Raw genomic sequence first — 27,510 nt, forward strand, 5'->3', positions numbered from 1 at the left:
GATCCGATAACAGGTCCTAATAGGCCCTCACCACTCCCCTTTGAATATCTTGATCGTCTGAAAGCCAGATACCTCCGACTTTAATCTTTTTCAAACAATTCCTTCTACTGTTAGAGTTCGCCATCTTATGAAAGAATCCCGTGTTCTTATCTCCTTCCTTCAACCAAATTTGTCTTGATTTCTGCCTCCACGAGATTTCCTCCATAATCGCCCACTTTTTAAATTCCTCCTTGGCCTCCTTTCTAGCCTCTAACTCCTGCTCGTTTAACGTTCTCTACCTCTCCTGCTCATCCCAGAAAGAAACTTTGCCCAAAGCCATCCTCAAGTTCACCCCCATTTTACCAAAGACTTCCTTATTCCAATTCTTCAGCTTAACTTTTAAAGCCTTTAGTTTTTCTGAGAGGACAAAGCTATATGAACCACTGCAATTAAAGCCTTGCCACCAGCCCTTTAGAAGCTCCTTCAATCCCTCCTCCTTCATCCACATATTCTCAAAACGGAAAGGAATAGGACCTCTCCTAACTTCACCCCCATCTAACAGGATTGGGGAGTGGTCAGACACAGGCCTTGGGAGTGTGCACTGAGACACTCCACTAAAATGGTTTTCCTAATCCTTCGAAATCAGGAAACGATCCAGTTTAGACCTGGATTGGCCATTTAACTCCCCACTCCACGTGTAAGGACCCCCCTGAAGAGGCAAATGTCTTAAAGCCAGCTCATCTAGTACCTCCGAAAACCTTCTCATAGAACCAGACAGTCTTCCTGCTCTACTCCGCTCACAGGGAAATCTAATAACATTGAAGTCCCCATCGATGCACCAGGGACCAGACCACAAACCTTGAATTGCACCTAACTCTTCCCAAAAAGGTTCTCTATACCTTTTCATAGTAGGTCCATAAACCCTTGTGAAGAACCACATAAACCCATTCTCACAGTTCTTGAATCGACACGAGATTGAGAAACTTCCCACTTCCAGGCCTACTAACTCCAACACTCTCTTATCCCAGAACACCACCACCCCTCCAGCTGCCCCTTTTGCATTCATAGCTCCCCATCCTAAGAATCTTCCCACGCCAAGACTGTGAATGACCCTTTGGGACATTTCTTGGATTTTGGTCTCCTGCAAGCACTCCAAATCCACCTTTTGCGATCTGATTAGGGCCTTGATAACCTTCCTTTTATTTTTGTCATTAGCCCCTCTGACATTCCAAGATAGAATCTTTAGCTTCATCTAACTGTTGAGATTCTATCCCCACCAACTTTAGCCACAAGATTCTCCTTTCTTGCCCCAGAGTAATTGATAGACCACTCAAGTTTTTTCAATTCCCTATCAAACTTAGTGGTCCCTGACGTGCCCTTCTTCAAATTTTGCTCTCTTCTTCTCTTAGTCCTTAAGAGCAGATTTAGAATTTCGCCTTCAAAACCGTCCGTGGAGAAGCCCAAGAATTTACTAAACCTCGCCAGGTAATTGTCGTCCCACCGGCACCCATCCAGAACCTGAAGCATCCCCTCAAACTCCCCCCCCAGACCTTCTCCAGCCACAGGCTTCTCTCCCCCAGAGGCTAGCACCCCATTGCTTCCGTCAGCCAGAATGATACTCAACGGAATCTGTTCCTCTTCGTTGGCCTCAGAAACCGAAACACCGATGGACCCCTCATTCAACGACATCCGTTCGAAAGAAGAAGGAGAAGGAGAAGAGAGATCCCGACCCCCCATAGGAATATGACAGAGATCAACATACCTGGAAGCCTCTTTGCATAGAGCTTCGTCAGTCAAGAGCCCCCGATCCATCAACTGAAAGGAATCTCGCGTCAACGAGTCTCGCAGCAGCCCGACGAGGGGATCGACTTCTCCTCTTGCATCTTGACTTGCGCCTTTGGATGTGGGATGCGACTGCAGAAACCGAGCCTTAGGAAGCGAGATTGGGGACTCGTTTCCATAAAAGGCCCCATCTGCCAAAGCATCAGCCTGACCAGGCCCACAGGCCACACCCGACACTCCATCTCTTAAGGAAAGGGGAATGGGCCTTGGATCCCGGCCCAAGTCCACTCGACTTACAAGACAACAGTCTTGGGCCTCCCCACAACTTAAAGCTGAAGGGCTGCAGCTCCTGCTTGGGCCTGCCAGCCCACTTCCACAGTTTACCAAACTGATGGGAGAGGACTCCCTACCCCCTTCCACTAGGACGGCTAAACCACCAGCCCATCTCCTCTCAACAGTCCCTTCTACAAAGGCCTCATCAGAGTGAAAGAGGAGATTTCCTCCATTACACGCCACGTCTTGTACCTCCACCTGCACCCCCAACTGCTCCACCCCCTTCCTTTGACTCCCACAGCAAGCCACCCGATGAGACCCAGCGTCTTCTTCACCTGTCCTTAACCCACCCTTCTCGGAGAAGCTTCCCACCGGTACCACCTGCGAGAACCAAGGTGCAGATTCCCGCCATAGATGAAGGGAAAAACACCCCGTCCCCAAAACTATATGAACAGAGCTAGGGACCTCCCAATCCACACGCTTCACCAAAATCCTCGCCCATTGCAACTCAGACATGGATTTGGTACCTTCATCCACTGCTATAAATCCTCTGCACCCATCTCCAATACTTTTAAACACCTCAAAACTCTAGAGATGGAGTGGGAGCCCGACCACCCTAACCCATGTCTTTGCGGCAATGGAGTCCTTGAGGGAACACCCCACCTCAGGATTCCATTTGTCCAAGATAAGCCAATTTTCCTTAATGCTTCTTTTGCCTCTGGCCAAAACTCTCTCAGCCTCTTGAGCCTGCTCGAAATCAAACAACATAATACCCCTACCCAACCCGACAATCGACAACTTCCCCTTAACCTCCCAGTTTTGGCGAGTCCAAAACCTAACGTAATCCAACTCAGGTAATGGAGCTGAGATAGAACCCCACCTCCCTATTAGACAATGTTTCAGATGCTCAAGTCTACCACGCACCTCTTTTTCCCCTGCCTCTAACCACATTGACTCACCCGCCCTTCTCGGGGTCGATTTAACAGCATCTGCAAAAGATTTCATTTCCACCCCCTTTTCCTTCCACTGAACCTTCAGGACTCCCTTTGGCTTCAACGGAGCCTCTGGCATATTGGTGAACTTTAATCCTTCTGTCGGTGTCACTCCCAGACCTCTCAACCTCACAGCCAACAAGTTCCATCCACTGGCCTGACCCTTCCCTTCAGGGAAGATGATGCTGTATCTTTTTGCCTCCATATCTCGGACCGAGCATAGGATGAACCTCCCTGCCTTGTTCATCCGTCGCTCCATTCTAAACTTTCTGTTTCCCTCCAACCATTCAATAGCCCATCTTTGATCATCCACCTCTCTACAACATATTTCAATGCCTTCCAACAGACAACGAAGACTAGCCTCCCAAAATCTAATCTAAGAATCAAAGCCCCTGCTTCTTTCCCATATGCATCCTTTCAACTTTCCACCCGACTCCTCAACCTCAATCTCAAACAGCTTGGACTCCACCACAAAACGACTTCTCCCCATTCAAAGATCTTGAGTTGACCCTGTTGAGAAAATCCTGAACATTACCATTACAAACTTCAATAATTTTTACACCAACAGATTTGTTTACAACCTTGGGGATCTGAAAGGTTACACTAGATTCCCAGCACCAACAATAATAATGTTGATGATGATAATAATAATATTGCTGATGATAATGATAATAATGACAACAGCAATGATCAGACGGAAGAACAAGAAGATAAACACTGAACTTTACTACCTTCTATTAGTACTATTTTTGATATTAAATTATTAGTATTGTTAAGAGAGAGAGAAGAAAACCTTAATTCTCATTCATATGATGACAACTTACAATTGAGAAGTATATATATATATATACAAGCCTAGGAGAACTAACTACCATACATGTAACCTATATTAAAAAAAGAAAGACTGTACACTAAATATACATTATATTCAACACTCCCCCTCAAGCTGGAGCATATATGTCATATGCACCAAGCTTGTTACAAATGTATTTAATCCTAGGACCTCTGAGAGATTTAGTGAAGATGTCTGCTAGTTGATCATTTGAATTAACAAAACTTGTAGCAACACATCCTGATGCGATCTTCTCTCTAATGAAGTGACAGTCAACTTCAATATGCTTAGTCCTTTCATGAAAGACTAGATTGGATGCAATATGTAATGCGGCCTGGTTATCACAGATGAGTTTCATTTGTTCATCATTTCCAAATCTCAACTCTTGAAGAAGATGTCTCAATCATATGAGTTCACATGTTGCCAAAGATATTAGATTACATCTTGTTTCTTACTCTTTCAAGATATTAGATTACCTCCAATAAAAACACAGTACCCTGAAGTGGAACGTCTATCTGTGGGTGAGCCAGCCCAATCTGCATCTGTGTAACCAACAACCTGAGTATGACCTCTATTCTCGTACAACACACCTTGGCCTGGTGTGCTTTTGATATATCGAAGAATGCGGATTATGGCATCCCAATGGCTATCACATGGTGACTGTAGGAATTGACTAACAACACTCACAGGAAAAGAAATGTCTGGACGAGTAATGGTGAGGTAGTTCAATTTACCTACGAGTCGTCGATATCTCCCAGGGTCTCTTAAAGGCTCCCCTTGTCCTGGTACAAGTTTGACATTCGAATCCATAGGTGTGTCTACCGATTTACAGTCTAACATACCGGTTTCTTCCAGGATGTCTAAAGCATACTTCCTTTGAGAAAGGACCACACCAGAACTGGATTGAGCTATCTCAATTCCTAAGAAATACTTGAGTTTCCCCAAGTCTTTGGTCTGAAAGTGGGTAAAAAGATGTTTTAGTTTCTGAATACCATCCTGATCACTACCTGTAATGACGATGTCGTCCACATAAACAACCACATAAATACACTGCCCCAAGGAGTTATGATGATAGAAAACTGAATGGTCTGCTGTACTGCGAAGCATGCCAAACTCTTGAACAATAGAGCTAAAACGGCCAAACCATGCTCGAGGAGATTGTTTCAAGCCATATAGAGAACGGCGTAACCTGCACACTAAACCAGACTCCCCCTGAGCAACAAAACCAGGAGGTTGCTCCATATAAACTTCCTCGGCAAGATCACCATGAAGGAAGACATTTTTAATATCCAACTGATAAAGAGGCCAAGAACACATAGCAGCCATGGAGAGAAGCAGACGGACAGAAGCAATCTTGGCAACAGGGGAGAATGTGTCACCATAATCAGAACCATAAACCTGAGTATAGCCTTTAGCAACTAAGCGGGCCTTAAGGCGATCAAGCTGACCATCAGGACCAACCTTAACTACGTAGACCCAACGACAGCCAACTGTAGATTTACCAGAGGGTAAAACAACAAGATCCCAAGTGCCATTAGAGTGCAGAGCAGCCATTTCATCCACCATTGCCTGTCGCCAGCCTGGATGGGAAAGAGCTTCATGGGTGCTCTTTGGAAAAGAAATAGAGGATATAGCAGAAACAAAAGCAGAATAGGGTGAAGATAATCGATGATAATTCAAAAAATTGTAAATAGGATGAGGATTACGAGTAGAGCGAGTACCTTTCCGAATAGCAATGGGTAAATCATCAAGAGAAGGCAGAGCCGGGGTAGGAGAAGCCGAAGGGGTAGGAAGTGAGTCAGTAGGTGCCTCAGCAAAAGGGAGAGGAGTAGTGACACGAGGGTGACGATGATAAACCTGAAGTGGTCGAGGAGGCACGACATCAGCTGGGGGGACAATGGGAAGGGGCAAGACTTCAGAAAGAGGAAGAGACTCAGAAGTGGTGGAAAAAAATGGTGAGTCCTCAAAGAAGGTGACATCAGCGGAGATAAAGTATCGATGAGTCTCAAGGGAATAACAACGATAACCCTTCTGAAGTTTGGAATATCCCAAGAAGAGGCACTTCATGGCTTTGGCAGAAAGCTTGTCCTGTCCAGGAGTGAGAATATGAACAAAGCAAGTACAACCAAAGACACGAGGAGGAAGGAAATAAAGTGGTTGGTCAGGGAAGAGAAAGGAGTGAGGAATCTGATCGTGTAAGACAGAGGAGGGCATACGATTAATCAAATAACAAACGGTAAGAACAACGTCCCCCCAAAAATGAAAAGGAACATTACTATGGAGGAGGATAGTACGAGTTGTCTCAACAAGATATCGATTCTTGCGTTCAGCTACCCCATTTTGTTGAGGAGTATGAGCACAAGAAGACTGATGAAGAATCCCATGATGAGACATAAACGAAGTAAATGAGGCTGAAAAATATTCCCTGGCATTGTCACTGCGTAACACACGAATAGAAATATTGAACTGGGTTTGGATTTCAGTATAAAATTTCTGGAAAATAGAGTAACTCAGCTCGATTTTTCATTAAAAATAACCAAGTACATCGAGAATAGTCATCAATGAAAGTGACAAAATACTGAAATCCTAAAGTAGACGCAGTCCGACAAGGACCCCAAACATCAGTGTGGACAAACTCAAAAGGAGACTTTGCCCGATTATTCAAACGCTTTGGGAACGAGACACGAGTATGTTTCCCAAGCTGACATGACTCACACGGAAGCGACGACAAAGTGGAAAAACGAGGGACCATCTTCTGGAACTTGAAGAGACTAGGATGACCCAGACGATTGTGAATGAGGAGAGGAGCATCAGTGGAAATGCAAACTACAGGAGATGAATCTGAGGTGAGGTGATAGAGGCCTTGAGACTCACGTCCTATGCCAATCGTCTTCCCCGTACTCCGGTCTTGCAAGGTCACAAATTTATCAGAAAAGGTAATAGAGCAATTAAGAGTACGAGTGATTTTGCTAATGGAAATAAGATTAAAAGGACATTCAGGAGTATAAAGGACAGAAGTGAGAGGTAGAGAAGGCAGAGGAAGGGCCAAACCAATACCTTTAGCCACAGTTTGAGAACCATTAGCTAAGGTAACAGTAGGTAAAGCAGAGGTAGTAGTAATAGAGGAGAAAAGATCCTTATTACCAGATAGGTGATCAGAAGCTCCAGAATCTAGAATCCAGGGTCCAAGAGAAGATGTGTGGGTAAGGCAGGCAGAGGCATTACCAGGCTGGGCAACAGATGCAATAGAAGCCTGAGATGTCTGAGATGCGGAGGAGCTCGAAGGCTGAGGCAACGGAGAATCAGAGGACTGGGCCATATGGGCAGTGCGAGGAGGCCGTCCATGTAACTGATAGCAATGATCGCAAGTGTGGCCAAGTTTATTGCAATAGGTGCAATGAGGACGTTGGCCTCTACCTCGGGTACCACTGCGTCCTCCTCGAGAGGTAGTTTGAGAAACTAACACAGAAGAATCTGAAGTGCTATCAGATGACAAAGTCTGAGTGGACGAGATACGGAGGAGGCGAGCAAACACATCATCCAAGGACGGAACTGATGAACTACCAAGAATCTGATCACGGATAGGCTCAAGATCTGGACAAGGGCCAATAAGAGTAAGGACCATGAAGAACTTGTCAAACTATATTTGTTTAGCCCCAACATCAGGAGTAAGAGGCATCACAGTCAAGAACTCCTCCTTAAGAGAGGCAATCTGACCAATATAAGTAGATAGATCCAAGTCCTGTTGGCTGATATGGACGATAGCAGAAGCCACCTTATAAAGACGCCGGATATCATTCGTGTATAATCCTTTAGCCTGAGTCCAAAATTTAAAACAAGTTTTGTAGGCCCAAAGATGAACAAGAATCTTGGGATCAATCGATTGCCATAATACACTACATAACTGTGCATCTATCTTCCTCCACTGTACGCAATCAACCTCAGGGATATCTGCCTCTTGAGTAACCAAGTGATCCTCATATCCTTGACCTATAAATCAAAGTTCAACAGAGGCAGACTAGGAAAGATAATTTTCACTGCCAACCAATTTCTCCGAAGTAATCATAGGAGATCCAGATATGATAGAGGAAAAAATGGAAGTTTTAGTAGCCATATCCACTTATCTGGAGAATGAAGTATGTTTGGATCGAAGAGAGCCCTAATACGGCTTCAGATTGCGGCGTGGCACCACCGAAAAAGGGAGATGGCCTCAGATCGCGGCGTGGTACCACCAGAGAGGTAGAAGAACACTTCCCAAGGCACGTGCAGGGATTGGGGTGGAGAAAAAGTAGCCGGAGCTTCGCCGGAAAGACTGTTTGGAGGGCCGACGGAGACAAAAATCCTCAAAAGAGGTACGTGCAGGGCTCGGATGGGAAAACCAGGGATATAGGGAGGCTGGTCGGCGTCAGGCGAAACTGGAGGAGGAGGTGCGTCGCCGGAAAAGGCCTCACGCGCCCTCACGCGCTGGCTCGTGAGATTCAGTCGCCGGCCGTAAAAGTGCGCGTGGCCGGCGCGTGGACTGTTTTCTGGCTTTGGTGCTTTGGGAAAAGTTGGAGATCTCCTCTAGGCGCTCCTCTTGGTGTGGTCGGTGTCGGAAAAGGATGTCGCCGGAAAAGTTTACCGGAAAAGTTGCAGGCGGTGAGTGTTTTCTGATGACTATTCGACTAACCAGAAAGTTTTGGGAGATGGGGAAGGTGACCGGAATGAAACACGGTCACCGGAAGGTTTCCCGGAATTGATGACACAGGGAAACTGGAAAGAATTAGGTTTTCTCCCTTGGCTTTGATACCATGTTAAGAGAGAGAGAAGAAAACCTTAATTCTCATTCATATGATGACAACTTACAATTGAGAAGTATATATATATATATACAAGCCTAGGAGAACTAACTACCATACATGTAACCTATATTAAAAAGGGAAAGACTGTACACTAAATATACATTATATTCAACAAGTATCAAGTATTCATGGTTCTAATCACTAAATTATGAATACTTAATTGAATGAACTCTTCACGGCAAAGCTTTGTAGTACCTAAGACTCAGGACCCAAACCTCAAAATCCAAAATCTCAGATGCAAGACTGGCAATAGCAAAAACCCAAAACTTAGTGAAACACATTGCATATTTGAGGCTTATGTCTCAATAACCTTGAGTATGGCTCTACATCTCAACAAGGTGAGGCTTAAGTCTCACTTCCCTTGTCTTTGGGCTATAGCTGTGAGGCTGCTTTCCAGCTCTTTGCCTTGAGGTGAGCCTTAGGGCTTGTGCCTCCACTGCCTTTTAAAACTTTGATATTTGCATTATCATGGTGGGATTGTTTTTGTTTTTGTTTTGGTCTTTTTTTTTTTTTTTTTGTGGCCAATGAGTTTTATGGTGTTCTTGTTGACAATATTTGCAACCTGAGAGCTATTGTAAACTCATGACATATTTGGAACCACATTGTCTCACAAGGGGTTGTTTATAGATGAATCTTGACTGAGGTTCTTTAGGTAATTTGATGTAGTAGGTTTATCGTTTCTTCTTGGTTCCTTATCATTTCCTGGGGTTATCTTGTAATATGTTTGTTTTATCTATTGTTTTATTAGTTTCTTTGATTTGCTTCTTAGAAGATCTTCTCTTCTCTTGATATTTCTTCTTTTGTCCAATTTGGTAACTAATTGTGGGTTCTTTTAGCACTTCAGTTTTACATAAAAAAATAATATGGTGATGTAATGCAGGTTTTTGTTGCACTTCTTAGAACTTGTCAGCCAGAAAATAAAATGCTGGTCAAGCAGGCCCTTGATATCCTAATGCCAGCACTACCAAAGCGATTGCCTCTTGGAGATTCCCGTATGCCAATTTGGATACGCTACACCAAAAAAATTCTGGTCGAGGAGGGTCACTCTATTCCTAACTTGATTCACATTTTCCAGCTCATTGTCCGCCACTCGGATCTCTTTTATGGCTGCAGAGCACAATTTGTACCTCAGATGGTAAACTCTCTTAGCCGCCTTGGATTGCCATATAACACTACAGCAGAAAACAGGCGTCTTGCTATTGAACTTGCTGGACTGGTTGTTGGGTGGGAAAGGCAGAGGCAAAATGAAATTAAAGGAGTAACTGATAATGATGTAGCTTGTCAGAGTACTGATGGATTTAATCCTGGGTCTGCTGGAGTTGAACCTAAACGTCCAGTGGATGCATCCACATTTCCTGAAGACCCAAGTAAACGAGTTAAGGTTGAACCTGGCCTTCAATCCCTTTGTGTCATGTCTCCTGGTGGTGCCTCATCTATTCCTAACATAGAAACCCCGGGATCCACTGGTCAGCCTGATGAGGAATTCAAGCCAAATGCTGCAATGGAAGAGATGATTATAAATTTTCTCATAAGGGTGAGTTTTTCTTTCTATTTGTTCTTTCATCTCTGAGTTGGATTTATAAAAAATACCAAATTAGATTGTTGATAAGGTCTGTGATTGCTGCTTCCAAAGCCTCACAGGTTCAATTTGGAAGCTCTAACCCAGTAATATCCCACTTGCATCCTTGCCTGCCAAAATAGATAAATAATAAAGTAAGAGAGAGTGTGCGGATAAGTGCAGTGCTAGTTTTTGAGAAGCCATATCAATACATATGTAACTGATTTGTTTTTATGAACGTGGGGGGAGAGGTGTTGAGCACCATCTATAGGTGTACTTTTTGGATCATCATATTAATACATACGTAACTAATTTACTTGTATGACAGATATGATTGCAACACTTGCCTTGGATAAGTGCAGTACTTGAGCATCATCTATAGACTTTTTCCAGACAATTACTTTTGGTGGTGTGTTTTTTCTTCAGTTTCGGTTCATCGTATCAGTACATATTTAGCTGATTTGTTTCTATATGGTAGTTTTGCTTCTGTACATGGGCTAAAATATTTCTTCTCCTCTAATGTGCATGTACTCCCCAATGTTACACTTCACACATGATCACTAGACTGACAGAGGAAGTTGAAATGAAAATGAGAAGAGAAACAAAGCACATGAAAAATACATGCATATGCATGCACCAAGTCACAAAAGCATATCTTGATGCTTGCACTGGTTAAATTTGACTAATTTCTGGTTGAAGACACAAGTTATATTGCTGTCCTAAGGACATAGACATGTTCAAGTATTGGACATGGATGTGAAGTGCGAGAGAGCAAAGCTCGAAGGGAAGAATTGAGTGTACCTGTTATGCATAGGTCTGTAGTTTGTATCAAGTTCTGCCTTTTTTTGCTTGGGTGTGCCAAGGTTTGTGTTTGATCTTGGATATATGATATAACTTGCGATTTATGAAATTTAGTTATGGTTTGATATTGGCATCTTTAATATGAGCTTAATATGATTTTTGAAATCATCTTGTGGATCAATTGCATAAAGGATTGTCATGTTTGGTTTTTTCTGAGGATTGTTGTATTTGAGAGCATATTATCATGAAGGCACATGTGTTTATTTGGATTTCTGTAATAGGTAGCCTTGGTCATAGAGCCCAAGGACAAGGAAGCAAGTCTTATGTATAAACAAGCTTTGGATCTACTATCTCAAGCTTTGGAGGTGTGGCCAAATGCCAATGTTAAATTCAATTATCTTGAGAAGCTGCTGAGTAGCATTCAACCATCTCAGTCGAAGGACCCATCAACAGCTCTAGCACAAGGCTTGGATGTCATGAATAAGGTTTTGGAGAAGCAGCCTCATTTATTCATCCGAAATAACATCAATCAAATTTCTCAAGTATGTCCCTATGCCACTCAATTTTCTTTTCCCTGACAAATAATGGTGTAACAACCCAAATTTCGGTATTAATTATTTTAAGTTATATGCTTTGCAGATTCTTGAACCCTGTTTCAAGTACAAAATGTTGGATGCTGGAAAGTCATTGTGCTCCCTGTTGAAGATGGTGTTTGTTGCTTTTCCTATAGAAGCAGCCAATACACCTCAAGATGTGAAGATGTTGTTTCAAAAGGTTGAGGATTTGATACAGAAGCAGATTGCTTCTGTTACAGCTCCTCAGACATCGGGTGAAGACAACTCTGCTAACTCAATTAGCTTTGTGCTGTTCGTCATTAAAACATTGACTGAAGTGCAAAAGAACCTTATTGATCCCTACATCTTGGTTCGCATCCTTCAACGGCTGGCACGAGATATGGGAACATCAGCTAGTTCTCATGTGAGACAAGTATGCCACTATTTTCTCATATTATTTATTTTTCATGTTGCTATCTGTTCTTGTATTATCTTGGGGTTATAAATTCTATTCATTAATTGTTTTTATGCGTGTTTATATTCCTTAATAACTAAAAGAAACTTAATGGAGAAAAGAAAAGAAGGCTAATGCATGTGCACACATGATATATTTAATGAAAACAAGAAAATTTGACCATCAAACCTGTAAATTATTTAGCCAATCTATGACAATCACCCTAAATCCCACTGAGTTAAAACTTTACAATTCAGGACTTAAAAAATCATGAAAATTCTTTAATTTCTTTCCTTCCATAGGGAGCCTCTCTTAAACACTAAACCAGAGTATGTTTCATGGTTTATACCCAAGCATTTGACCCTGAAAATCTTCCTGTTAGCTTTGCCTTGCAAATTTTGGAGTAGAATTTATATGTGTGATCTTTGACAGAAGCCATTTTTGTGAATGAACAGTAATTAAAAGTATCCCTTTATTTTAACGGTCAAGAAATTTAAAAAAAGGAGGCTATAAGCTATTGCATCGTTTATTCAAGTGAAACTACAAGCAAACTCCTATTTTAACCAAACTTCAATTCATTCATTAAATCTGGGTTGGTACATAATTATTATCTGAAAAAGGGTTTATAAAATGTAATAGAATGATGTTTCTTTTGGATACAAGACCAGTTGCTGAACATGCAATACAGGCTGAATCTGAAATGCCCACATCCAGGTCTTATGTATTTTAGCTTATCTGGCTTAAATGATTATGCTCGCTAAGTTGGACATGGATCCAATTTGTCACATCCAAACTTAGCTTTTAACTTTGCTCTTGAGGGGATTTGCAAAAGATCTTCATATTTTTATTTTATTTTATTATTTTATATCTTTTTTCTAAAAAGCATCTATCTGATATTTAAGGGAACTTCTATAATGTTATTGTATTTTTCCTCTTCTTTTTTGGTGTGCTACATTATGTATGGTTTTGCCTTTCCCTTCCATTGTATCTATGTCAAGGAAGTTATCCTTTGTGGCAGGGTCAACGAACAGATCCAGATTCTGCAGTCACTTCTTCTCGTCAAGGTGCTGATATCGGAGCAGTTATCTCTAATCTAAAGTCTGTCTTGAAACTAATTAGTGAAAGGGTCATGCTTGTTCCGGAGTGCAAACGAACTATAACTCAGATCCTGAATGCATTGTTGTCTGAGAAAGGTACTGATGCCAGTGTGCTTCTATGCATACTTGATGTAGTAAAGGGCTGGATTGAAGATGTCTTCAACAAGCCTGGAACTTCAAGTGCCTCAAGTGGGTTTCTCACTTCAAAGGAAATAGTCTCCTTTCTTCAGAAGCTTTCACAAGTTGAAAAGCAGAACTTCTCTTCAAGCGCTCTAGAAGAGTGGGACCAGAAATATCTTCAGCTTCTTTATGGAATTTGTGCTGATTTGAATAAGTGAGTGATTTATTTTGAATTTATAAAATGATTTGATTAGGACATCAATTTAATAATTTTCTTGACCTCCAGATATCCTCTGTCCCTACGGCAAGAAGTGTTTCAGAAGGTGGAAAGGCAATTTATGCTTGGTTTAAGGGCAAGGGATCCTGAAGTTAGGATGAAATTTTTTTCACTTTATCATGAATCTCTTGGGAAGACATTATTCACAAGGCTGCAGTACATTATCCAATATCAAGATTGGGAAGCTTTGAGTGATGTCTTCTGGCTCAAACAAGGGCTAGATCTTCTTCTAGCAATTCTAGTCGAGGATAAACCAATTACACTTGCTCCAAACTCAGCTAGGGTGCCACCCCTTGTGGTCTCAGGTTCTCTTCCAGATCATTCTGGGATGCAGCACCAAGTTACTGATGTTCCTGAAGGTCCTGAGGAAGCTCCTTTAACATTTGATGGCCTTGTCCTCAAGCAGTCAAAATTTCTGAACGAAATGAGCAAACTTCAGGTTACTTACATTCCCTTTTGATGTTTCCTTTTATCATCTTATTTTGAAGCCCAACAATATATAGGATGCCATCCTGGAAGTTCTGGATCTTCTCTCTTTCTGTTAGTAAAACAGTAGAAAAAAAAGATGGTTGTCAGCTATATATACAAGATTTTTACCATTGTTATACCAACCCTTGTGGTGTCCTCACCAAAGAGTTAATGCATTATGACATTACCATCGACCAAAGTGTTACTATATATCAATAGGTGCTATATTTTACATTTTTTTCGCTGTTTTTTGATCCACCAAAATGAATGCCAGCAATAAAATGATTATGGTTACTAATTGACTAAACCTTTGGCTATTGCTTTTATGGGTGCCGCATGGCAGTTGATGATGGCAGACCATCTTGCATTGCTACCAAGTTAGAATTTAAGATCTTGGTCTGGATGTCGGTTAATGCATTTATGGTTAATGTTTAACTTTTATCTTATAGGTGGCTGATCTGGTTATTCCATTGAGAGAGCTGGCTCATACAGATGCAAATGTTGCATACCATTTGTGGGTATTGGTGTTTCCCATTGTCTGGGTGACTTTACTAAAGGAAGAACAGGTAACACTAGCTAAACCAATGATTACTCTCCTATCCAAAGATTATCACAAGAAGCAGCAGGCCCACAGACCAAATGTTGTGCAAGCACTTCTAGAAGGACTTCAGTTGAGCCATCCCCAACCCCGTATGCCTAGTGAGCTGATTAAATATATTGGAAAGACTTATAATGCATGGCACATCTCATTGGCTCTGCTTGAGACTCATGTAATGTTGTTCATGAATGATACAAAGTGCTCTGAGTCCCTGGCTGAGCTTTATCGATTGCTTAATGAAGAAGATATGAGGTGTGGGTTGTGGAAGAAAAGGTCGATTACTGCAGAAACCAGGGCTGGCCTTTCACTTGTTCAGCATGGTTACTGGCAGCGTGCTCAGAGCCTCTTCTACCAAGCCATGGTTAAGGCAACTCAAGGCACTTACAACAATACAGTGCCTAAGGCTGAGATGTGTCTTTGGGAAGAGCAATGGATTTATTGTGCTACTCAGCTTAGTCAGTGGGATGCATTGGTAGACTTTGGCAAGAGTATAGAGAATTATGAAATTCTGCTTGATAGTCTGTGGAAGATGCCTGACTGGGCATACATGAAGGATCATGTAATTCCAAAGGCCCAGGTAGAAGAAACTCCGAAGCTTCGTCTGATCCAAGCCTTTTTTGCTCTTCATGATAAAAATGTGAATGGTGTGGGAGATGCTGAAAACATAATGGGAAAGGGTGTTGATCTTGCTTTAGAGCAGTGGTGGCAATTGCCCGAAATGTCTGTTCATGCTAGAATACCTCTTTTGCAGCAATTCCAACAGCTAGTTGAAGTCCAAGAATCTGCTAGAATTCTAGTAGACATTGCCAATGGAAACAAACATTCTGGAAGTTCTGCCGTCAGTGTACATGGTAGTCTCTATGCAGATTTAAAGGATATCCTTGAGACTTGGAGATTGAGAACTCCTAATGAATGGGATAATATGTCTGTTTGGTATGATTTGCTTCAATGGAGGAATGAGATGTATAATGCTGTAATAGATGCATTCAAGGATTTTGCTAACACAAACCAACAACTTCATCATCTTGGTTATCGTGACAAAGCATGGAATGTGAACAAACTTGCTCACATTGCTCGTAAGCAGGGCCTTTATGATGTTTGTGTGACAATACTTGAAAAGATGTATGGACACTCAACCATGGAAGTGCAGGTATCTGAAATTTAAACAAAAAAACTATAATAAATTCAGCTCGGGGAGGTTGGAACAAATCATCTCCCATTCCTCTGCTAAAGAACTTCATTGTTTTAAATGGAAAATTTTTCTCAACCTTCCTGAGCTTATATCCATATTTTTCACTATAAAGTATAACATATTCGTTTCTCTTTTGGACATTACTTCTTTATTTACTTTTGTCTTTGGTGGTGGTCGCTAGGGGGAGGCGACCGTAGTTGTCTCATTGGTTTCTATGTTGCATGTTTGCAGGAGGCCTTTGTTAAGATAAGAGAACAAGCCAAGGCTTACCTAGAGATGAAAGGAGAGCTTACCAATGGGCTTAATTTGATCAACAGTACGAACCTGGAATATTTTCCTGTGAAACACAAAGCAGAAATTTCTCGTCTCAAAGGCGATTTCCTGTTAAAGCTAAATGAATGTGAAAATGCCAATCTTCAATATTCTAATGCCATTACCCTTTTCAAGAATTTGCCTAAAGGATGGATAAGCTGGGGAAATTATTGTGATATGGTATTTCTTTGCATCTGCTTAACATGTTATTGGTGTTACTTACGACTTGAACTTGTAATAATCTGCTATTTAACTTTTACAGGCTTACAAAGAAACCCACGAAGAGATGTGGTTAGAATATGCTGTCAGTTGCTTTCTTCAAGGTATCAAATTTGGCATCCCTAACTCCAGAAGCCATCTAGCCCGTGTCTTATATCTTCTCAGCTTTGATACTCCCAATGAACCTGTGGGAAGAGCTTTCGACAAGTACCTGGAGCAAGTACCCCACTGGGTTTGGCTTTCGTGGATTCCGCAGCTATTACTTTCCTTGCAGAGGACAGAAGCTCCTCATTGCAAACTTGTTCTACTAAAAATTGCCACTGTATATCCACAGGTAAGTATTAAATTTGCATTTGTGCAAGTCATGACAAATATATATAGTATGTTATTTTTTTTTTCATTAATATTCTTTATTTTTGCTTGTTCCAAAACCTCAGGCTTTGTACTACTGGCTGCGTACATATTTGCTTGAACGGCGTGATGTTGCAAATAAATCTGAACTAGGTAGAATTGCAATGGCTCAGCAAAGAATGCAGCAAAATGTCTCTGGCACTACTGCTGGTTCTCTTGGTTTGGCTGATGGAAGTGCAAGAGTGCAGAGTCATGGTGGGGGTGCCTTAACCTCAGATGGTCAAGTTAATCAAGGGAATCAATCTGCTGGTGGAATTGGATCTCATGATGGTGGAAACACCCATGCACAGGAACCTGAAAGAACATCATCTGTGGATGGCAGTGCACATGCTGGGAATGACCAACCTATGCAACAGAATTCTTCAACCATTAATGAAGGTGGTCAAAATGCATTAAGGCGTAATGGTGCTTTTGGTTTGGTATCTTCTGCTGCCAGTGCTTTTGATGCTGCCAAGGATATCATGGAGGCTCTTAGAAGCAAGCACGCCAATTTGGCTAGTGAACTTGAGGTAACAGACGCTTGCTTCTCCAATAATTTTTCTACCCATCTATAGCTCATGTTTTACAAGGCAAACTGTTGCTGGGGTCATAATCCTTTTTTGGAATGTGGATATTGAGATAAAGGGGGATTCGGTTTCTTGATTGATGTTATTGCCTGGATTTTTACATGGTAGTCCAATTGATTTTTGGATTGTTGAGAAAATAGCTTCTCTATGTGCATTGTTTAGAATTTTATGATTCTAGACTTCATCAACCATCAATTTTTTGGTTTGATAGCTTTCTAAATGGCTTTCTCTTTTTTTGATAACCAACTTTCTAAATAGCTTTCTATTTGCTATACTATATTCTCAACAAGATGGTGGTGTACCCAAAACAATTTTTTTATGCAGGTCCTGCTCACAGAAATTGGTTCAAGGTTTGTTACCCTGCCAGAGGAGAGACTTCTAGCAGTGGTTAATGCTCTGCTCCACCGTTGTTATAAGTATCCAACTGCCACTACAGCAGAGGTTCCCCAATCTCTCAAGAAAGAGCTCTCTGGTGTTTGCAGGGCTTGCTTTTCGGCAGATGCCGTGAACAAGCATGTTGATTTTGTGAGAGAGTACAAACAGGACTTTGAGCGTGATCTTGATCCTGAAAGCACAACTACTTTCCCAGCCACCCTTTCTGAGCTGACAGAGAGGTTGAAACATTGGAAAAATGTTCTCCAGAGTAATGTTGAGGACCGGTTTCCAGCAGTCTTGAAGCTGGAAGAAGAAAGCAGGGTGTTGCGGGACTTCCATGTGGTTGATGTGGAGGTTCCAGGACAGTATTTTACGGATCAGGTAAATTAGCGTTGCATAAGTCCAGTCAAAATGAGAACTCAATTTTACCCATGATAAGCTAACTGTTTCTGTAGTATTGCAATGAACTGAGTTGGAAAATATCACTCTTTCTTCTTAAAAAGGAAGGGAAGTTCTTGTAAAAAAAAAAAACCTCATATTTGAACCTTCTAAAATTTTTAAAACAAGGTTGCACTCATGAATTATAAACATAAGTTGGCATATTATCGCAAATATCCTCTGGGTGGTGCCTACTAAGCTGCATGTCTAAAACAGTGAACAAATTAACTTTCAGGAAATTGCTCCAGATCATACAGTAAAGTTAGACAGGGTTGAAGCTGATATTCCGATTGTTCGAAGGCATGGAAGCAGTTTCCGTCGTTTGACTCTAATTGGCTCTGATGGTTCTCGACGCCATTTTATTGTCCAGACATCTTTGACTCCTAATGCGAGAAGTGATGAACGCATACTGCAGCTTTTCCGTGTGATGAACCGAATGTTTGATAAGCACAAGGAATCGAGGCGCCGCCATATCTGCATTCACACTCCTATTATTATCCCTGTTTGGTCCCAGGTGAAAATTATGCCTTTTACTAGTTTGATTCTCTTCTAATAGGAGAAGTATTTATTTGCTTTGAGCTATTTGAGAAATATAGAACGTAGGTTTGCATGGTTTCTCTATTTGTAAAAAATCTTGATTTGACTACCAACATAATTTTGTTCTTGAAGAAAATTGAGAACTGTGTTTAGGAATTGTTCTAAAAAACTGGTTTTTGAGAACTGTTACTGAAAACATTATCAAAAAGGCCCTAAACCTTTTTGTTAAATTGAAGCGAAGTTCCAGCAATGCTGAAGTATGGTTTCATTCTTAGGATTGATCATCTATGTATTGTGCACCTTCCCTTGCTTGAAGATACACTTTTATCTTTGTTTTTAGATTTAATTAGGTGTGACCCATTGTTTGCACATGATAAATGAACAGCTAAGCCAGTAGGTGGTGCTTATCTAAGATAAAACATTTAGTCTGATGATCAATTGCTGTTGGTTGCATGAACAGGTTCGCATGGTAGAGGATGATTTAATGTACAGCAGCTTCCTTGAGGTGTATGAGAACCATTGTGCAAGAAATGATCGAGAGACGGATCTCCCTATTACCTTTTTCAAGGAGAAATTGAACCAAGCAATATCTGGTCAAATCTCACCAGAAGCTGTTATTGATCTCCGTCTCCAAGCTTATAACGACATAACAAAAAATCTTGTGACTGACAGCATATTGTCCCAGTACATGTACAAGACTCTACTGAGCGGTAACCATATGTGGGCTTTCAAAAAGCAATTTGCCATCCAGTTGGCCCTTTCAAGTTTCATGTCGTTCATGCTACAAATAGGGGGAAGGTCTCCAAACAAGATACTGTTTGCTAAGAACACTGGAAAAATATTCCAGACAGATTTCCATCCAGCATATGATGCGAATGGTATGATTGAGTTTAGTGAACCTGTCCCTTTCCGTTTGACAAGGAACTTGCAGGCATTTTTCTCCCATTTTGGAGTAGAAGGCCTTATTGTGTCAGCCATGTGTGCTGCTGCTCAAGCTGTGATTTCTCCCAAAGTAAGTTGTCCTACAGGAATGTATGTTGATTTTCTCAATATATGGACAAACGTTTAGGTTAACCATTGTATATCAATATATATAAATGTTATAACTTATGTTTAATTTTGAATTGCAGCAAAGCCAGCATTTATGGCATCAATTAGCCATGTTTTTCCGTGATGAGCTACTCTCCTGGTCTTGGAGAAGACCACTTGGGATGCCTTTGGGTTCTGTTCCAGGAGGGGGTAGTTTGAACCCTATTGACTTCAAGCACAAGATCACTTCCAACGTTGAGCAAGTTATTGGCAGGATCAGTGGAATAGCCCCTCAGTATCTCTCTGAAGAGGTGAGTGGTGGTGTCAGAAGGTGTTCCAAATCCTCATTTACCGAAATGATTCTACTGAATATATGTGTTTGTTTGTTTGATTGCTTGTACTGGTTTGTAGGAGGAGAATGCTGTGGACCCACCGCATTCGGTCCAGAGGGGTGTGACAGAGATGGTTGAAGCTGCCTTGACCCCAAGGAACCTTTGCATGATGGATCCCACATGGCATCCCTGGTTTTAACCACACACACATATATATCTGCTGCCGTCAGAGATTAGCAGTTTCCTTTGTAAATTTTATGTACATGAACTGAATTGTGGGAATTGCTGCTCATTCATGTATTTTTAGGAGAGTGAATTGAAGAAATGGCTCATCATATTATTCTCCTCCACATACAGTCTTCTCTCTCTTTATACAAGTGCATGATAGGGCATTGCATCCAGTTTATCATCATGACTGTCACTTGCCAGTCCGGCACAACTTTTAACCTGGATGATCGTCGACTTGCTTACTGTTATATCCTGTGTCCCTTCTTTGTTTTCTCTCAGGTGTTCGATGATGTAACCCTTCTTCACCCACTTCCATTGGGACCCATAATTTTTGCAAATATATAAAAACACCAGCTGTGAAGCAAAATAAAAAGCATTATTGAAAAGGCATATTTTTTATTCGAAGGATGAAAGCAACTTTTTGTTGAGTTTGAAGGAATTAGGAGGTTCATCAGTAACGTTTTTCCTTCAAAGTATTCTTTCTGATTTTAAGGCTAACATCTAAAGCAACTTTTTGTTGAGTATGAAGTAGTCTTTCTCGCAGAAAGAGGTCAGATTTGTAAAGTTGAGGTGACTTCCTATATTTCTTGGTAAGAAAGAAGATATGACTGAATTTTCGCAATTAGGAGGGCATCTTATTTATTCAGAGAACATTTGCTGCTGCACTCTCTTCTTTTTATGACAATAAAAGAAAATGCACTCCCAAAAAATTCCAAAATTAAAAAGGACACATAGTAGGAAAAGTGTCAAGAAAGACACATCAAGAAATTCATCTCTCTTCTACTCTTCCGTTGGAAAGCGCAGGTGCTTTCCTTTTGGTGTTGGCAAACCCTTCAAGTGCAAAACCCCTGGCGAACCTTTCTCTTCTTCTTCTTCCACAAGCTCGTCATCACTGTTGTACACAAATCGGGTGTGCTTCCCTCTAGACTTGGTGGCATTCACGCTGATCTTGCTCATTCCTTCACACAGTTCATCAACAATTCCTCCATCCTCTTCATATTCTTCTTCTTCTTCTTCTTCCTCGTATTCAATTTCTTCGCGATAATCTTCTTCTTCTTCGAATGCCTCTTCTTCGTCTTCATCCTTGATACTTGCATTAACCTGAATAGACCAAACTGATGCATCATCGTCCTCTTGGGATGTCTTCTTTTTGCACTCTGATGATTCAGAAATTTCCGATTTCTCAGAGAAATCGGATAGTAGAGAGCGAGTTACCGGACTTGCTTCCGATTCAATATTCTCTTTCTTCTTCCCGTCAAAAATATCAGTGACCACCTCGGAGGTCATTCAATAAATTGCCCTTTTTCAAATTTACAGATTTATTTGATTTTAATGAAAAAAGCAATGTTCCTCTATAAATTGGTTTTAAAAAAAAAAACTATTATTAAATTAGGACAATCAAATCAAACCTCGGAGATCATTAGTTCTTGGCCCATTGGAGAAGGCATCACCCCACTATTGTTGATAATTTGCTCCACCGAAAGATTCAAGAGTTGGGGTGTGTTAGCCGGAGTCGGGGCAAGAAGCATAGGGGAACTGATGAGACCTTGAACATGAAGAATGGGACGGCCTTCCAACGAGAGTTTCGAATGCTCGGCCTCTTCTTCCACCTTCTGCAACAGGGTCTTCACCTGACCCCTAAGCAATGCCTCCCCAGATCCGGGAGTCATCTTGCTTTGATTGCTCTTATTCTTTGCCATGGATGACAATGGGGTTTCCAAGCTTCCCATTGCAACTCCAACAATGGGAGAATCATTCGTCACATCGACGAGCGCATACCGTTCTTGTTGTTTCCCACTTCTTTTTCTTGATTTCACACCCTTGTCAGATTCTTCAAATTTCTCTGGAGAATAAATATCAAATGAAAATGTGTTCAAAGCGATCTTCAGTTGCTTGGAAGACGAGAAAAAAAATATTTGAAAAGAAAACAAATTGCAGAACACACTCACTTGAGATGGGAATGTTGCTGTTTGAAGCGGCCAAGGCTTGCGACCTCGTAACTCTTCTTGTGGATGATGGAGTCTCCATGGAAGATAAATCAAGAAAGACGTTTCTGTAGAACGATTTGGATGACCGGGAAAGCGGGCCGACGAGCAGGAGAGCAGAAAGCGAAAGCAGAAAAAAATCAATGGAGATGTTTTTCGGGCAGAGAGAGTAAGGGTTTTAAAGAGAATTCATGTTAGGGTTGGAACGGTAATATGACCGTTAAGCGTGCCCTAGCGAAAACTAGCCGTTGTGGTTTCTATTTTAAAATAGTGCTTTCCTAGGGTTTTGGGTTATCGAGTTGGTTGCTTGGCAACTTAGTAATCCCCTTCAAAATGAATAATGGTTGAAAATTTTTAAAAATCCAATCGCATAAGGAAATATCATTTTTTTTTTTTGGAAAACAACCTTTAATATCATATATTACCATAACACTTTTTGGAATTTCTTGTCACTCCTTTTTACCATAGTTTTGGGCAAAAATGATTACTTTAAAATTAAAACAAAAATTTCATAAAGTAATTGGATTTTCAAAAACCATTGTGACTTATCCATACGAATATCCACTTCATAAAATAGTAGATGGTAATTCCTATTTTGAATTTTTTTTCAAATGGTTAAAATTATAGTTAGTGATTACAGTTTTAAATTTAAGTCCAAAATTGTAGTAATTACCCACTATGATTTTATATTTAAAAAATTTTCAAAATTGATGTTAGTAATTTCAATTTTATGACAAAAAAGACACGTGAATATCCAAGTGACTGGGAGATGCATTAATTTGGGAATTATTTTAGTTTAGAAAATTTTCTTTTTCAAATACATTATTTTTACTCAAAACTCCTTTTACCATCTGACCTAAAATTTTATGGTAAACAATTTTTTTAGAAATTAGTATAATTAAGGCAATTTCCAATCAGCCTGCAATTTATGCAAAATAACCTGAAAAATATAAGAATAAAAAGTATATTGATACATATATAGAATAAAAATATTTTATTAAAAAATAAAAATAATTTCCACATTTTAAAAAGTATTTTCCTTGGCATTTAACTCCACAATTTTATACAAACAGTCTTAAAAATTTTATTTTATATTTAAATTCTATTTTTTTTTATAAATATTGCACTAAAGTAAACCTAATAAATATCAGTGCATATATCGAACAGCTTAATTCGAACAGCTCACTGCCCTTGAAATTCCCTTCAAGAGTGAAAATGTTACTATAAAAACAATTTTTATAGATTTTATGGGATTTTTTTTTTAAAAGGGTAGTATTTGGTAAAAAATTAGGAAAAAAAAATCAATTACAATTATTGGGTCTACGAAACTAACCCTCTTTAAACAAGAAATACAAAATAAAAAACTCATGTAAAAAAGTTTTTTTTAAAAAAAAAAAAAAAAAGCGGGGAGTACGATTATTTCGAGGATAAAAATTCATTTTTTTTTTAACATGCATTTTCATTATTAGAAAGACTTTTTCGATATTAAGTTTTCAGATTGAACAAATTAGAGCTTTTGAAGGTGACTTATGCAACATTTTTTCTATGTTTTTCTGGTATAGTTGACCAGTGGTTCATTAAAGTAGTTGACCAATTGACCCAAGTGGTTCACAGGTTTAATGTGATATTGAGAAGAACCATGGTAGTATCTATTAGTTGTGACTTGTGAGAAGAACCATGACGGTGCTATTAAATCGATTGCTCAACTAGTTGACCTTTTACATCCAATGAACACATGCAAATATCCAACGGCTAGCAAAAAATATGCATGGCGTTTTTTTTTTCCCCCTCAAAATGTAAAAAATGTGACCATCAAACTAATTTAACATAATCCAACAACTTGCAAATTATTATTACTTTGAGTTTTTTATTTTTTAGCTTTTTATAATACATTTAACCTCCACTTACAAACTTTATTCATTGCATTCAATTCCAAGTACTTTGTGTATCTATTTTTCAAAATGCCAATTATTTTTTCATATTTGTTCTTGTAATTATGGACCAAAAAAAAAAAAATCTTATGAGATCATTGTGAAGGTTGTGGAGGGTTTTCAAAAGTGTAAGGATAACTCAAGGAGCTTACAGAGGTCCCTTATATCTAAACAACCAAATGTATGCATTTGAGTTTTGGTTAGAAGAATTTTGAAGGAATAAGAAAAATTCTCAAGACTTGAAAGCAACTCGGAGTTTGAATGTAGGCAAGATTTGCTAAACCATGATAAAATCGTTGTTCTTCTTGAATTTGAGATTTAGATCAACGGGATTTTAAGAAAGGATCATTACCCAATTCACTTCTTTTTAGGAGATTAACATAAGTTTGTTGTTAGCAAACTTCACAATCAGTATTTGAGTTTGATCTCTTGTTTAGGTGTTAACACCTACGAGGAAAATAAAAATCTCATGACATTTATTCCATCGTTTAAAATGTCGATTTTGTTACAAAAATTTTAAATTTTTTTGAAACATCATTAATTATTTTTAAAGCATTTGAATGCAAATGTTTTATTCTTGATATGAGGAAATTTTGATTTAAAACAATGGGGTATGTATTGGTTATGTCACCTCTATTAAAGTAGATATATAGAGTTTCCTACATAAGAACTCTTGTGATAGAGATATGCATGCAGATAGTACCTGAAGAATATGATCTTAAAAAGTCAAATTTGATGATAAGATGACTTTGATAAATTAAAGATTAATTCAAATGTTATTTGCAACACCATTTTTACTAATGTAACATTTTACATTCCTGAACTATCCTCCCTTATTCATTCCCCCTTTCTCTCCTCTCTCCTCCCCAACCTCACGTTCCAATTGCACCTCTTTTTTTTTTTTTCCAACCCCCACTCCACATTTTAGCATTCTTTTTCTTTTATTTTTATCTTCCTTTTCATCTCTACCTACCCAACCCCCCACCCCAAGTAAACTTTGTTTTTCTTTTCTTTTCATTTCTTTTATTTTTTCACGCTCAATTGTTTTTTATATTCTTCTTATATTTTAAACAAAATAATTTCTTTAAATAATAAATTATAAAATAATTTTTTTCACCAAAAGTATTATGTAAAATGATTTTATTATATTCAATGTTTTAATATTGTTAGAAATACTGAAAGATTGTATTGTATTTCCTGGGAGAAAGAATATACATCAGTGCCTTTATATAGGAGGCGTATGTGTGCGGTACAAGTAACCTAACTAGGCCTAAAGCCCATAACATAATATACCCATATAATAAACCCATAATATACATTAACAGCCCCCCTCAAACTCAAGGTGGATGTGAGACCAACTTGAGGTTGTCAATTAAATCACGAGTGCGTCTTGTAGGAAGTGACTTGGTGAAGATATCTGCAAGCTGATCTTTGGAGGAGACGAAGAAAAGCTTAAGAGCACCATGGACAAGATGATAACGGATAAAATGATAATCAATCTCGATGTGTTTAGTCCGTTCATGAAAGACATCATTGTGAGCAATATGAATGGCACTCTGGTTGTCACAATAAAAGGGAATAGCAGAGGAGGTGGACACACCCAAATCCTTAAGAAGCCATCTTAGCCAAAGGAGCTCAGATGTGGTATCAGCAAGGGCATGATATTCTGCTTCAGTACTGGAGCGGGCCACAAAAGTTTATTTCTTACTTCTCCAAGAAATCAAAGAAGAACCAAGAAGGAAGCAGTAACCTGTAGTGGACCTGCGATCAGTAGGATCTCCTGCCCAATCAGCATCAGAGAATGCACGGAGTACAAGAGAAGATTGAGCTGAGTAGAAAAGGCTATGAAAAATGGTACCCTTCAGGTATCGAAGAATGCGCAGAACAGCAGCATAGTGAGTTGATCGTGGAGCAGACAAATACTGGCTCACCTGATGAACAACATAGGAGATGTCTGGACGGGTAACTGTGAGATAAACTAAGCTGCCAACCAATCGTCTGTAAAGAGAAGGATTGGACAATGGTTTCCCCCCGAAGGGTGTCAGATGCGCATTAAGTTCGACTGGAGTGTCAACATTCTTACTGTCAGTGAGTTCGGCTTGAGATAGCAGATCAGAAGCATACTTGGCTTGAGTAATATAAAGACCATCTGTGGAATGAGTAATTTCAAGACCCAGGAAATAGCTGAGATGTCCAAGATCTTTCATCTCAAACTGCTGACTGAGAAAATCCTTGAGTTCTTGAATGCCACTAAGGTCATTACCAGTTATGATCATATCATCCACATATAGAAGAAGTAAAATAGTGCCTTTATCAGTACGACGAAGAAATAAGGCAGAATCATACAGACTGGCAGTGTAACCCAAGCGAAAAATAGTGGAGCTGAACTTGGCAAACCAAGCTCGTGGGGCTTGTTTAAGACCATAAAGTGCACGTCGAAGATGACAAACCTTGTTTGATTCAATAGAGAGACCAGGAGGAGGTTGCATATAGACTGCTTCACTCAGATCCCCATTAAGGAAGGCATTTTTAACATCCATCTGAAAAAGGTCCCATTGACGAGCAGCAACAACAACTAAGAGAGCACGAACAGATGAGATACGAGCAACTGGAGCAAAAGTCTCTTCATAATCAATCCCATATTCCTGTGTAAAGCCTTTGACAACAAGACGAGCCTTGTAGCGCTCAACGGATCCATCAGAGCGAGTCTTGATCTTATAGATCCACTTACAACCAACCACAGATTGTCCAGGAGGGAGAGGAACCAGGTCCCAAGTATGGTTTTTGGTTAATGCATCAAGTTCCTCTTTCATAGCAATCTGCCATAAAGGGTCAGTAGAGGCTTCACGATAGGTTTGAGGCTCGTGAAGTGTAGCAAGGGCAGTGTAACAATGATAGTCAAGTAGGTGTGGAGGAATGAATCTTACCCGGGTTGAGTGGCGAGGTGGAATGTCTTGTGGAGGATCTTCAGGCAGAGTAGGAGCAGGGGACCCAGTCTCAAAGTGGGGTAGCTCGTCATCAATCTGTTCATCTGCAACCTGTCTAGGAGAAGCATCAAAAATATCTGGAGAGAAGTCCAAAGGAGGATCAAAAGTATTTGTAGAAGGAACAAGAGACTCATCTGGAAGATTTCTAAAACAGAGGAGTTAGTCAAGGAAGAATGAAAGTGAGAGAGTTCAACAAACAATCGATGTTCCCAAAAGACAACATTACGAGAAACACGAAGACGATGAGAGACAGGATCATAACACCTATACCCTTTTGAGTTTCACCATAACCAAGGAAACAACAGAGTCTAGAGCGAGACTCAAGTTTGTTGTGCTCATGAG

General features: G+C 40.0%; 2 protein-coding genes across 2 annotated transcripts in view; one reads left to right on the top strand and one right to left on the bottom strand.

Annotated features, from left to right (window-relative positions):
* Window positions 1-20,513, top strand: part of LOC117912940 (transcription-associated protein 1) — a 58,366-nt gene extending 37,853 nt beyond the window's left edge. The window contains exons 22-35 of the mRNA XM_034827756.1: window positions 9,580-10,233; window positions 11,340-11,600; window positions 11,698-12,045; window positions 13,085-13,497; window positions 13,570-13,999; window positions 14,478-15,776; window positions 16,050-16,310; window positions 16,393-16,683; window positions 16,787-17,269; window positions 17,651-18,082; window positions 18,375-18,653; window positions 19,137-19,688; window positions 19,807-20,016; window positions 20,117-20,513. Coding sequence (XP_034683647.1) covers window positions 9,580-10,233; window positions 11,340-11,600; window positions 11,698-12,045; window positions 13,085-13,497; window positions 13,570-13,999; window positions 14,478-15,776; window positions 16,050-16,310; window positions 16,393-16,683; window positions 16,787-17,269; window positions 17,651-18,082; window positions 18,375-18,653; window positions 19,137-19,688; window positions 19,807-20,016; window positions 20,117-20,236 — 6,033 coding nt within the window. The 3' untranslated portion in view covers window positions 20,237-20,513. The remainder of the gene's footprint in view (window positions 1-9,579; window positions 10,234-11,339; window positions 11,601-11,697; window positions 12,046-13,084; window positions 13,498-13,569; window positions 14,000-14,477; window positions 15,777-16,049; window positions 16,311-16,392; window positions 16,684-16,786; window positions 17,270-17,650; window positions 18,083-18,374; window positions 18,654-19,136; window positions 19,689-19,806; window positions 20,017-20,116) is intronic.
* A 357-nt stretch (window positions 20,514-20,870) lies between these two features.
* On the bottom strand, window positions 20,871-22,398 carry LOC117912941 (glutamic acid-rich protein). Its single transcript, XM_034827757.1, has 3 exons — window positions 22,215-22,398; window positions 21,675-22,108; window positions 20,871-21,540 (listed from the first exon to the last, which is right to left on the bottom strand). The coding sequence occupies exons 1-3, from the start codon at window positions 22,291-22,293 to the stop codon at window positions 21,046-21,048; spliced, it is 1,008 nt and encodes a 335-aa protein (XP_034683648.1). The 5' UTR covers window positions 22,294-22,398; the 3' UTR covers window positions 20,871-21,045.
* Window positions 22,399-27,510: the final 5,112 nt, after the last annotated feature.

The sequence above is a fragment of the Vitis riparia genome, chromosome 4 (assembly GCF_004353265.1).
Source record: "Vitis riparia cultivar Riparia Gloire de Montpellier isolate 1030 chromosome 4, EGFV_Vit.rip_1.0, whole genome shotgun sequence".
Classification (NCBI taxonomy): Eukaryota; Viridiplantae; Streptophyta; class Magnoliopsida; order Vitales; family Vitaceae; genus Vitis; species Vitis riparia.